The sequence below is a fragment of the Homarus americanus genome, unplaced genomic scaffold, assembly GCF_018991925.1.
Source record: "Homarus americanus isolate GMGI-L3 unplaced genomic scaffold, GMGI_Hamer_2.0 scaffold52512, whole genome shotgun sequence".
Taxonomy (NCBI): domain Eukaryota; kingdom Metazoa; phylum Arthropoda; class Malacostraca; order Decapoda; family Nephropidae; genus Homarus; species Homarus americanus.
In genome coordinates, this window is record NW_024735442.1 from 15,801,045 (window position 1) to 15,815,225 (window position 14,181).

General features: G+C 40.1%; 1 protein-coding gene across 5 annotated transcripts in view; it reads left to right on the forward strand.

Annotated features, from left to right (window-relative positions):
* LOC121871068 (SET and MYND domain-containing protein 4-like) overlaps positions 1 to 14,181 on the forward strand; it is a 128,070-nt gene that overhangs the window by 94,101 nt on the left and 19,788 nt on the right. For 4 of the 5 annotated variants that reach the window (XM_042373179.1, XM_042373181.1, XM_042373183.1 and 1 more), the window contains 5 exons: positions 4,866 to 5,197; positions 8,791 to 8,927; positions 13,001 to 13,202; positions 13,481 to 13,718; positions 13,919 to 14,141. In XM_042373179.1, the coding sequence (XP_042229113.1) occupies positions 4,866 to 5,197; positions 8,791 to 8,927; positions 13,001 to 13,202; positions 13,481 to 13,718; positions 13,919 to 14,141 (1,132 nt within the window). The remainder of the gene's footprint in view (positions 1 to 4,865; positions 5,198 to 8,790; positions 8,928 to 13,000; positions 13,203 to 13,480; positions 13,719 to 13,918; positions 14,142 to 14,181) is intronic. The other variant, XM_042373180.1, reaches the window with a different exon arrangement.

Consider the following 14,181-nt stretch of genomic DNA (forward strand, 5'->3'; position numbering starts at 1 on the left):
TCAACCACAGTCTCACAAACAATACTCCTTAAGTCTTACGTCTAACCCCTGAGGGATCGCTCGAACTAGAGAACGATAAAAGTTGAAGAAAACACAAATCTTTTTAAACCTCGAGAGACGGTGATTTAAATTTTTCTTCAGCCATAAGAGGACGTCGACGTAGTGTTTTCCTCATACTATATATTACACCTGCAACCCGTGGTGGTATAGGAATTAACCCCGAGTACAAACCCTCAGTAGGGGTAGGTGGGGTGGGAGATAGCCAAGGAGACATCGACTTTAAGTAGTCTCTGATGGAAAGGTCGATATATTAATCAAGAGTTGCTGGGAATTAATCTATCAGTCCTCTTGGTTCATTTGCATATGAATCGGAGTAACACAGTCCCCCGTCTTGCTTAACATAGGACCCTGGTGGTGGGTGGTATTGGTGGTAGTAGTGATGGTGGTGGTAGTGGTGATGGTGGTAGTGGTGATGGTGGTAGTGTGGCCCCGCGCGACTTAAAAGGTGCTACAAGACAACACTCACCAAAGACGACAACCCCGGAGTTAGAGAGTGTTTCATGTTAGGTGTGTGTGTTCATTTCGCCCGTGCGCACTGTTTCTGTGTCTTTTAATAGATTTATCTCTCTCTCTCTGTCTCACCTCTTACTCTCTCATCTGTCATTCTTCCTCTTTTCTTCTGTCACTCGTCTAGCTCTTATTAATCCTCTTTCCTGTCTTTACCACACACACACACACACACACACACACACACACACACACACACACACACCCACCCACACACCACACACACACACACACACACCCACACACACACACACACACACACCCCACACACACACACACACACACACACACACACACACACACCACACACACACCCACACACACACACACCCCACACACACACACACACACACACACCCACACACACACACACACCCACACACACACACACACACACACACACACCCACCCACCCACACACACACACACACCACACACACACACACAACCCACACACACACACACATCCCTCACCACCAGCTGATCCGCCTAACAAACAGTGGCTGACGATTCTCCAACACCACCACTCACTTTATTGCATGGATGCCTCCCTAGTGAGAGATGAGCAAATGGCGTAATTGAGGAAGGGTTTGTTGGCGGGAGGGGGTGGGGTGGGGGGTGGGGGGCGTCATGTGGTTGTGGGGTCAGATGACATGAGGGAAGAAACAGCTGAGGCGGGAACTAGTGTGTGTGTGTCTAGACCCAACCATTATAGGCATTCTTCTCGTTGTTAATTATCATGCTTGCTTGCTTGCTTCCTTGCTTGCTTAAAAGATCATCATAATACAATTTCTTTTCAATCCCAAGTCGTCATCTGGTTGTATGGTTCATATGATCGATACTTATAAACGAACGGATGTGTGATTACTTACTTGCCAGGTTATCTTGATCTGCCTAGTGTTTATCCAGACGTTTGGTGCGTGCTAAGGCTTACAGATTGGAACATTCATAGACCTTGATGTTGTCTTCCCACTTGTGTTTGGTCAGGTGTTACAGGTGTTTGATACATAGTGACAGGTGTTTGAGAGACATAGAGACAGGTGTTACAGGTTTTTGAGACATAAACAGGTGTTACAGGTGTTTGAGAGACATGTACAGGTGTTACAGGTGTTTGAGAGACATATACAGGTGTTACAGGTGTTTGAGAGACAAAGTGACAAGAAATAGTTGATGAAGAAGAGAAAGATGTCACCGAGAGTACAGGAAATGAAAAGATGTCACCGAGAGTACAGGAAATGAAAGGATGTCACCGAGAGCACAGGAAATGAAAAGATGTCACCGAGAGTACAGGAAATGAAAAGATGTCACCGAGAGTACAGTAAATGAAAATATGTCACCGAGAGTACAGCAAATGAATGGATGTCACTAAGATGGACAAACAAACACAGGATGTCCAGTATGTCAGCAGTAGAAGCAGCGGTGGTGGGGTTTATATTTACAACTCGTGACATCACCAGCCACTAGACCTTTACCCCACTAAAGCAGTTTCATTGTGTGTCATCATCTTCACAAACAATAAGAGAACGACTTGGAGGACGAGGATGATGATTTGGAGGACGATGATGATTTGGAGGACGATGTGATGATTTGGAGGAGGACGATGATGATTTGGAGGACGATGATGATTTGGAGGACGATGTGATGATTTGGAGGAGGACGATGATGATTTGGAGGAGGGCGATGATGATTTGGAGGAGGACGATGATGATTTGGAGGAGGACGAAGACGACTTTGAGGATGATGACGACTAGGAGGACGATGATGATGACTAAGAGGACGATGATAATGACTAGGAGGGCGAGGATGAGGATTTGGAGGACGAAGACGATGACGTGGAGGACGAGGATGTCGACTTGGAGGACGAGGCCAACTAGGAGGACGAAGACAACTAGAAGAGCGAGGACGATGACTTGAAGGACGAGTCTGACGAGGTTGATTATGACAAGGACGCCTATGATAACGTACTGTAGGGCGCTGGGTCATTATTTTTACCCCGCCCGTCCGTCCGTCCGTCCGTCCGGCAACTGGCAAAACATGACAATCCATAACAAACGGTGATGGATAATTTTCTTATTTAAATTGATCTTTTAGTCAAGACACAACCATTTCTTAGACGAGGTTGAAGTTTATCATTTTCTATAATGTCGAAAAAGACGTCAGGTCAGGTCAGGTCAGGTGATTAGCGTTACACCTGAGATACCAAGAGCAGGTGGAGGTACGGAAGAGGGAGGGGGAAGGGATGTATTAGTATTTATATATATTTTAGTATGTGGTTCGTCCATTCTCTCTCTCTCTCTCTCTCTCTCTCTCGTTACATCACTCGCCTCATGGTACACTTGGCAGCTCTCTTCCCCGGAAATTAAAGACTGTCCAATGTTAAGGCAGTAAGGAGAAGTCTGTTGCTGTTGGCACCTCATGGATGGATGGTGTGTGTGTGTGTGTGTGTGTTCAGTACTAATGGAGAGTTTGGCTTCTATCTTTGTTTACATTACGTGGGTGGATTTAAATTTGACTTCTCTACTAATATTGTAAAGAATTACGTAGAATATTAATTGGTAAACCTTAGATGGACTTGTTTATTTATTATTATTATTATTATTATTATTATTATTATTTTATTTATTTTTTTTTTAATGATGATAAAAAAAGATGTATATGTAGATATTATTGAAGCATAGATTACTTTCTGGGGTGAGAACAAATTATGAACATATTAGTCGAGGCTGATCAGGTAAATGAACGCACTTGACACGTTAGGTTAGGTTAGGGACAAAACACAACACTAACCACCAAAAATACCGTCAAAATGGCATAGAAATTACGCTGAGACTCGACCCTAACGACATACTTTCACTTTACACCAATTAGAAGATAAATTAACTAAGAGAATCATTGAGAATCCTGAGGTGGTTGTGATTCAGGATAGTGTCAGCTGTTTTTCTTAATGAGTCTAAAGATGTAAATAATGACTTACCTGTGTGTTAATAAGTCGAAAAAGCATGAACCCTCACGTCTCCTACCATCAACCCTCACGTCTCCTACCATCAACCCTCACGTCTCCTACCATCAACCCTCACGTCTCCTACCATCAACCCTCACGTCTCCTACCATCATCCCTCACGTCTCCTACCATCATCCCTCACGTCTCCTACCATCATCCCTCGCGTCTCCTACCATCAACCCTCGTGTCTCCTACCATCATTCCTCGTGTCTCCTACCATCATCCCTCGTGTCTCCTACCATCATTCCTCGTGTCTCCTACCATCATCCCTCGTGTCTCCTACCATCACCACCACATCTCCTCCATCTCCATCGTCACTTTCTCACACAGGTAAAGAGTAAACAGGGAGTTAAATTAGGCAATATTTACCCGGCAACTCCGACTGGGCCGCCATCTCTGTTGCCAGCTGTCGGCTCTCTCGCCCCTCCGGAAGCCAATTAAATTTTTTTTAAAACTTCCCCCAGAAAATTTTCCTCATTGGGGATTCTCTTAGAAGTTTCCTAATATTTTTCCTCGCCACCAGAAGCAGAGCGGAGTGATATTATGAGATAGGTAATGGGTGTAGTATAATCTTGTGTTGATATTCACTTATATTAAATTTTCCTTTGTATGTATTAACGATTAAGGTTTTTTTATAGTGTGTGTGTGTGTGTGTGTGTGTGTGTGTGTGTGTGTGTGTGTGTGTGTGTGTGTGTGTGTGTGTGTGTGTGGTAATGAGCAGCTGTTGTGGTCAGTGGAGAGCAGTTGTCTTAGGGGCTGATTAGTATAAGGGGAAGGATGACTTGATGTGGCTGTATTAGGCCGAGTCGAGGGATCACACACACACACACACACACACACACACACTAAGGCCTGACCCGGAATCTTATTGTTATTGATCGAATTGGCTGAAGTTTCAAGGACAAAGATAACTCACAGGACATTACTAACATTGTCTCAGAAAGTAAACATTGGTAGTGACTCGTGGTGAACGCATTACTCTGCTCACTCTCCGTCCACCTTGATTTATTACGGTTAATTGTATTTGAGATCATGACAGTACTTCCAGCTGTCGAGGTCCAGCAGTAGAGGGTTAGTGACCTACCGAGTGTGTCGACGAGTGGACGTGACACTCTCATAACTGGCGTGATAGTGACCCTCATATTGTACATTATAGTATGAAAGAAATATGACTAATCCTAGATGAATGATGACACCAAGCGAACACCAGTTTGTGATGACTGTACTGTACTGTGTTGTGAAGAAGTCGCATATTCAGTGACCTAAATTTACACCAATTTTTTTTTCTCTTTCGCAGGAGTAGAAAGATGTTGGAGGACGCAGATCGACCTGGGTTCTTCAAGGACTACTACAAGGCGGTGCGGAAGGCCACTTCTAATGACCAGTTCAATGAATTCTCCAAGTTGAAGACCGACGAGGAGCGTTTCCGCTTCTGCTTCAACCTCCCCGCGGCTCATGACATCGATATTAGAACATATTTCAAGGGCAAATCCGAGAAGGAGGCCATGGAGAAGAAAGAAGCGGGTAACAAGTGTTTTGGGAGAAAGAACAATGTGGAGGCTTTAAAGCTGTATAGCCAGGCGGTGGTAAAGGCACCTGTGCCCTCGGGTAAATATTGGAAGTTAATCAGTTGAGTAACCCCTGTTCGCCCTGTTCGCCCTGCCCACTCTCACTAATGCCGCGTCCTGGAGGTCGGGATGAAGGGAGGCGACGCTGCCTCACATAAAAACACTTATCATAAGGAATCACAAGACAAATGATCCCAGTGATACTAGTTTTTTAGATCCTCTCACCTGGGAGTAAACATGTCTATAGTCACCACGAGAATATATCCGTAATTTTAAACTTTCACTCACCCCGATAACAAAACGAGCGAACATTCCCAGGCTTCTGTGTTCATCAGACTGCGCAAGAACCATATTGTCGGACCTGTGTACATTGTCTCTAATAGATACATAAGTTGTTTGATATCTGTGTATGTTGAGACTTAATACACCTAGACCCCGACTTACGACGGGGTTAGGGACCCAAATCCAGGTCGTAAGTCCGACATGGTCGTAAGTGGAAACATAGATAAAATTTTTTTTTTTTTTTTAATAAATAATCTACAATGAAATACAGTACAGTAAAAAAGTAATGAATAATGAGGAATGGATACAGTACAGTGAAAGTAATAAATAATAAGGAATGGTTACAGTGTGACTGAGCACTTACCTTTAATGTAGTCAGCTGAATGCACATGGGGCCCCATAATTTTCTAATTATACATGGAGACTACATTAACTGGAAACGTTTCGGTATAGAAAATGCGTGTCATTTGAAGAAAATTTTATTTTATTTTTTTTTTTTTAATAAAAAATCTGCGGCGGTCGTAAGTCCCGACGGTCGTAAGTCCACGTAGTCGTAAGTCGGGGTCTAAGTAAAGACTGAGAATATACGTGTGTTGTGAGGTAAAGGTGGACGACTGGCGGAAGACTGGATTAAGTGTTAGGTGTGGTGTGTTTACAGTGTTAGTGAATTTTATAAAAGGGATTTCTAATATCCTTTTGAGTACGATTACTTAACCTTGAGTACGTTGACATAACCCCCTGTTATCTTACTCTGGGGATCGACCAGTGTACTCAAGGGGTTAAGATACCTCACTCAATATGTTAAACTAACACATATTGTCCCCAGGAATCTACCGTCGTGCTCAAGGGGTTCAAATAAGTTCGTAAATTCCAACACAAAAAAATCCAGATTCATAAATATTTTTCTATACAGTAATTTTATCCCTTAGGCGGGTATAAATTTATTTCATTTTAGAATTTATTTTTTGATTCCTGGAGTTTGCAACGTGATTAATGATGATTTGGTGATGAATAAGGAGACATAAAAGTGACAACTGATGATGAAGGAATGAGGAATAAAGATAAATCGTGTGTGTAAAAAGAAGCGAGTCAGTGATGATGGGGGTGATAAGATTGAATAATGTGAGGGAAATTTTGCCAGGGAAGATGATTTGAGTGAGAAGATGAGTCAAATATCATCAGGGAGGTAAATTATTAGGGAGGGAATACCGTGAGTGTGTGTGTGTGTGTGGCGGCGAGGAACTGTTGAATAAGAAACCAAGAGTGAGTGTTGATGGAGTTGTGGCTGACAGCTCCACCCGGTGTGCCTTAATGAAGACATGGGGAGCTCCAATGTGTGTGTGTGTGTGTGTGTATGTGTGTGTATGTGTGTGTGTGTGTATGTGTGTGTGTGTGTATGTGTGTGCATTATCAGTGCTTAAAGCTACAGTAATTTTCTGTTCTGAATACTCTATCTCCTCGGTTTTCTAATTTACACACAAAGTGATATTCTCATTAATTTTCTCTCCACAAAAAAAAATAAAAATTAAAACATGACATTAATAATTATACCGTACATCCATATTTTCATGTTCACATTTATTTTTCTCTTATGGTTCGTTCATTATTAATAGCTTTCGCATGAACTAAATATCTCATTATGTGTGTATGTGTGTGTGTCATGTTCCACTTGTATTAATCTTACCCATAACAACCTGGATTTACGAGTTCTATATTAGGATTTACTCTTCTTAATAATTTACTGTATTTCTAGAGTTAATCCTTGTCTAATATGATTATCATGTTAGTAGCATCTTAGAAATAGGTTAGGTTAGAGGTAGAGCTGGTTAGAGTTAGGTTAGGTTAGGTTAGAGGTAGAGCTGGTTAGGTTAGGTTAGGTTAGAGGTAGAGCTGGTTAGGTTAGGTTAGAGGTAGAGCTGGTTAGGTTAGGTAAGAGGTAGAGCTGGTTAGGTTAGGTTAGAGGTAGAGCTGGTTAGGTTAGGTTAGGTTAGGTTAGAGGTAGAGCTGGTTAGGTTAGGTTAGAGGTAGAGCTGGTTAGAGTTAGGTTAGGTTAGGTTAGAGTTAGGTTAGGTTAGGTTAGAGGTAGAGCTGGTTAGAGTTTGGGTATTAGGTTAGATTAGAGTAATTCAGATCAGGGTAATAATAATAATAATAATAATTAACGGTTTATTGAAAGAGCTTGGCAGCCAGAAGGCTGAAAATATACAGTTACATATTTGGGGAATGGGTTACGAATTACAAATAATATACAAGTAACATGAGTGACACAAATAAGACATATAATAACTAGATGGGGAAAAGCTCAAACTACAGTTCATTTCAACATAGTGACAGTGCAAGGAGTAGTGTTTACTGGGAGTGAATACACTGATTTATTACAAGTTATTGATAATTTGTACGATAGGTTAGAATGGGGGTACGGTAAATAGGTAAGGTTAGAGGTAAGCTAGGTGAGATTAGGGTAAGTTGGCTTATATTAGGGTAAGTAAGAATAGGATAGGTTAGGTTAGGTTCTCAGGTTAGGTTAGGTTAGGTAAGGTTAGGTTAGGTTAGGTTAGGTTAGGTTAGGTTAGGTTAGGTTAGGTTCGGTTCTCAGGTTAGATACTGTGCTGAAATACGCGCTTCTTCGGCATGACAATAATTATTAACCTTTATGCTACTAAAACATCTGTTGGCTTCGTCTTATCCTATTTATATCATTGTCTTTCTGTCACCATTATTATTAAGTTTTTCATTTTCATTTTACAAGTTTATTAATAGCCTAATTTTGTTCTTATGTTGTCATTATAATAAAAACATAATTTTTCTTGAAAATTTAAATTTCTGCTGTACATAGCATATTTTATTATAGATTCAGTGTACTTTATTATGGATCATCTATTTTGCTTTCATTTGTTCATTAACTGTGTTTAATAATGTGTTAAGGGCCTTGATAATAGCGTTTACTTATCATACTATTACTTTAGTTACTATCATAACAAAAAATATATACACTCATAAGATTAATCCACTCACAGCATAAGCAATGTTAACAGAGAACCTCGAACAGGACCAGTGGCCTATTCTTTTTTCATACGACACAAACGAACCAAATGTAACTTTGACAATACTACCCACTATTTAACAGAGGTTGGGTTTGCTTACTTTTGTATATAAAAAATACAGGAATTAATGCAATTGTAGGATAATATTGATTGGTTTATGCGGTTTATAAATCGGTATGAGTTTAGCGGTCCTTTGCTTTAATTACTTAGTTTTTTTTTTTAACATAGTACGTTAATTTAGCACTAGTTCGTCGTGCACATTCCCCTTAACGCTGTTCTTCTTGCAATATACTCACATTTTTCTTGGTGTTTTTACAAATATTTGCAGAAGAATGTGCGGACCCACGGAAGATGACTCTGTATGCCATCTGCCTTGCCAACCGATCTGCCGCGCTCTACCACCTGCGGGAGTACCACTATTGTGTCAAGGATATCGATGAGGCACTTGAACACCATTACCCAAAGGTGAGGGAGGGCTAAATTTTGGTTGGACTTTCGCCACAAAACTTATGTTGCCCCTTAAGAGAGAGGGAGAAAGAGAGTAGAATTTTCACAAATTTTGCACATCCGTAAAAGACGTGACCGACCGCTAATAGACGACGTCACACTGGCCTTCTTTCGTCAATTTTTTTTGTCAACTTTCAGAAAATCGTCAAACTTTTCTGTTGTGCACTGTCGGTAAAATTGCAGTTTCGGCCAATCTGCCTTAGTAGATTAGAAATTAGTTAATCCTATGTATTTTGGTTTGATTTAATCTTATTTGACCTTTATTTCCAGGGGAAAATACCCGTTTTAGAGTTAACCCCCCCCCCCCAAGTATGGAACACTTTAAAATTCATTTCTGACGTTATTATTCTTCGCCCCCCTGGTTGAAATGGGGTTGGGAATCAGTGGCGGCTCGTGAAAAATAAAATGGAGGGACTGCAAGCCTCACACAACAGTAGGATACACAAATTTGACCTACCTCAGGTATGAGTTGTAGTTGATGTCCACGAATTCCCAGGGCATGGTAGTAGTGTTGGTGGTAGGTGATGGACCAGTATTAATTGAAAATATAGTCGGCGTGTCTGCTCTTCGATGTAGCAAAATTGTTTATTACTATTTCATTAAAATCCTTTATTTCTGTTATCATTTTATTTTCAATGGATATCACTGCTAAAGCAGACAGTCTGTCATTCACCATGGTACTGCGCAAAAAAGTTTTAATTCTCTTCTTTTCATTTAATGTCAGCTGGGAAAAGTTGATGTTTTGCAAATACTTCACTCGATTTTCCATCGTCAAAGGGTAATTAAAGAAAGCACGATTTAACCACACCGTCCACACGTTGTACCAGACTGAGGTGCTTCAAGTGCGGCGGCGGCGGCGGCGCCAATTAATAACAAACATCAATCGTACAGCATTGACAGCAACTATGAAAGTAACTTAAATTTTGGTCTGATTTTAATGAAAATTCACTTAGCAACGTATTGAAAATAATTAAATAACATATAAAATGATATATTTGTTGGTAGTGTATTATTCAGCTGTCTCTCTAAAGGAATCATACGCCTGGCAGTGAGTGTCTGGGGGGGACTGCACTAGCCGCCACTGTTGGGAATACTCCAAATAGATCTTGAGTTAACTCCGGTAAGCTGTCCAAGTTGTCCTACGAGTTGTCAGTGCAGATGGTCTATGATAACAGCCAGCGACAATGGCGACGATTAGTGAAAAAAGTTGACAGTAATGAAAAAGTTGACAGTAATGAAAAAGTTGACAGTAATGAAAAAGTTGACAATAGCAATGCTAGTGTCACGCCACCTTAAGGCGTAATTTTATGTGAATTCGGTTCAACTTCAAAATATTGTTATTTTAACAGCAGTCTTACCATAAATTAATGATTTACTACTAATATAATAGGTAAATAATTAAACTTTTAGGAACAAATTCCAGTAAATAGTCCACTCCAATAACTGAATTGTTTGTGTACTTATCATATTTCATGCTGGCGATTAAATAACCAAATATTACAGGTTATACCTATTTATTCTGCAGTGAGCATTTACCGAGGTGAATCGGGTAATTTGTCGTTATCCACCCATCACCTTTTTTTCGCATGAAAAATATCTTTTTTCGCTAGTTTTCTCTCTGTTTTAGATGATTCTAGCATTAATCTTTGGGGCAAATCCCTCTTTTTTTGGATCATATGAAGATCTTCCCCCCCAAAGTATCCAAAGGTTTGGTTTGGTTAGGTTAGGTTAGGTTAGGTTAGGTTAGGTTAGGTTAGGTTAGGTTAGGTTAGGTTTGGTTTGGTTTGGTTTGGTTTGGTTTGGTTTGGTTAGGTTAGGTTAGGTTAGGTTAGGTTAGGTTAGGTTAGGTTAGGTTAGGTTAGGTTTGGTTTGGTTTGGTTTGGTTTGGTTTGGTTAGGTTAGGTTAGGGGGGGTGGATCTTCAGATGAGCGCGACTGGGCTTGATCATATGAAGATCCTCCCCCTCCAGGCCAGATCATATGAAGATCCTCCCCCCCAAGTAGGTTTGGGGGGGAGGATCTTCATATGATCCTTTTTTTTTAGTTAGGTTGTGATTTCTTGTAGTTTTAGAATATTACGATCTATAAATGTCAGGATCATCTAAAACAGCAAGAAAACTAGCGAAAAAATATTTTTTTCCTGTGAAAAAGGGTGGTTGGTGGATAACGAAAAATGACCGTGAATTGTTCATATAATTAAGGGCAAATTTATAAAACAAACTCCGTACTTTATTTGAATATTGAAAATATGATTTTCCTGTGGTTTTTGATGAGTTTCGAACGAATTTGATATTCATTTCCGCCGGATATCACACGTTTTTGAGACCACAAGGGAAGATATTGGGAACTTGGAGATTTTTGTTGGGTAAATCACAGAAACAGGTGCTTTTCAATGAAGAACAAGGCAAAAATCGTTCAAAACTCATAAAAAACTGTAGGAAAAAATATATTTAATATTGAAAGATATGCAACCTAACTTAACATTACCCCTCTTTTTCTGTGTAAAAAAAAAAACAAAAAACAAAAACAAAAAAACAACCTAACCTAACCAAGGGGGCTCTGGCCCCTGAACCCCCTGATCTAAAGAATCAGGCCAAATGTGTTGTCCTTCACACAGTGTACACTGATTATTACACTGGACAAGTAACGTTGTTCCGGTAATACACCATGTTTCTAAAAAATTAAATGGCTTCACTATTTTTCTGATGAAACTGGGCAATTGACATAAAATAATCACTATCACAAGGTCGGCACAGCTCTTCAACCTGTGCAGCCATATCTGGTGCTGAAAATTCAAATCTCCGCTCCCGACTCACCCACACATTGTTCATTGGCGAAGACAAAAACTTTTGCCCAATAATAAATCTCCACGCTATAGCCATTAAGAAACTCCCACACCACCTCCCGCACATGCGCTGTAGACTTTATTTAATTGGATTAATCCACATATTAATCATGAGTCATATACTAGGTGAATCAGGAGTGTGATTTTTCATATTTTGCTGGATTTCCGCTTTTTTGGAACATCCAGGTCGACCCACGTGAATCGCACAAATCCGACGAGAAATATATGGAAGGGATGTGTCAAGGTCTTTGCCAATGTTCATCACTAGGCTTGGGGTGGGTCACGAAAGGGTCTTCATTTTCTTGATTAATATCATTTATATCATCTTAAAATTTCCCAGTAGTATATACCATGTATATTATTAAAAATCTTTAATATCGTTATGCTGTCATAATTAATACCAAATTAATGTACAGTACCTGGAAAACCTGGAAAAGCCAGGGAATTTGGTTTTGTCTGGCTAGTAGACACCCTGAAGGTGCCTTGTGTCTCGCTGTCCTGAAAAATAATGTCATATCTTTATGTGTGTGTGTGTTGGGTTTAGTCAGAATGTAATAAACTTATAGTACAGTAATATAAATGAAAACTCTTTGTTGCTATTACGCTGAGTGGACAGAATCCTGAGCCACACTCAAGTTTGTAGCTTGTTAAGTAACTTTTATTATTTTGTTGCATATCTTCCTTCCTTCCTCTGTAACTCATTCTCTTTGACTGCCTCTTTGTGTTTCTTATAAGTAATGTAGAACTGTACTATAAGTAAATAACTGCACTAATTTCTTGAGTATACCTTACAGTACAGTATACCGGTATAATTCCAACCTTCCACAAACAGGGACTTGGATACAAACTGCATAAGAGAAAAACTCTGCTCTTGTGGGTATCCAGAAGCATAGTGATTTATATTTATCATTTCACCAATTATCAGCTTACTAGCCGTTTGGGTGGTTGGTCTGTTCTTTGATATTTTTTATTACGACCTTTATTGTCCAGTGTTAGTACAGGAGGAAGCCGGAGGACCAAGAGAAAACCTGCGACTTTTGGTAGGGTCACACTGGGTAACCTCACATCTGCCCCGCTGTACTTCCCGCGCTGTCTGTTTTTTTAATAATTTCATAATCAATTAAACATACATAAGTTTAGTATCACTATTCATGTACTTAAATGTAATGTCATCTTTCCATCAACAGGAACTTAAATACAAACTGTATAAGAGGAAAGCTCGGCTGTTATCACACATGAAGCAGCATGTTGACGCCCGAGACGCCTACCGTCAAGCTCTCAAGTGGCTCGACTGGGCCAAGATGGAGAGGGAGAAGAGGATTGAACACCAAACCGAGATACAGAAATGGCTTAAGATGTATGAGACCGGCAAGGTTGTCAAGAATTGGGGTGAGTGACTGTAAGAATAATTGAATTGAGAGGATTAATCACCTGACAAAAATATAGATATGACTTAAATTGCATTCTTCTACATTAGTGAACAGTTGGGTTGATTACAGCATTTATAAAGATAAATCAAATGTTATTTACAGTAATAGTTATATGGAAAAGGTCAACCACGGAACCCTGTATTGATTTATATATAGGAAGGTAGAGCATTAAAAATAAGAATACTTCACAGATTTCCTTCAGGAAATATAAATACTGTAGTAAGTATTCCCCTACAGATGTACCTGAAGGATATATTGAACCAGCTCCACTCATTCCAAACCTAACTGGTGGAAGCAACGAGCGATTCCCTTCACTTTCCAAGAAAGTTGACGTTAAGTATGACAACAACCAAGGTCGTTATGCTGTGGCTGCTGAAGACATTGAGGTCGGGGATGTCATCGCCACAGAGAAACCCTTCGCTTCTGTGCTCCTGCGTGAAGAATATGGAAATCACTGTCAGAAGTGCTTCAAAGTGTAAGTGTTAGTTGGTACATTTTATGTTTTTTGTGTGTGTGTTTTCATATACAGTAATGGAAAATGTTATAGACAGCTAGGGTCATGTAAGTGGGACGGTCAGTGCAGGTTGTGTCGGTAGCATAACCTGAGAACAGAAAGCTCTATACTGTAATATCATTTTATTATTTCAGTATCATATGCATATATTTTATTTCCAGAACTAAAGCTCCAATTCCATGCAAGAAATGTTCGAGTGTATTGTTCTGTTCTGTGGAATGTCGCCAAGAGTCATCCTTCCACAGCATCGAGTGTCCCATCCTCGACCTTCTTACGGGATCTGGAATGTCCATCAATTGTTTCTTGGCATTCAGACTCGTCACTCAATATCCCTTATCTTTCTTCCTGGACTTTAAAGACCAACTTACCGAGGAGGATCCCAAGGTAAGTAATACATAGTTGATATACAGGTACATTACTGTAC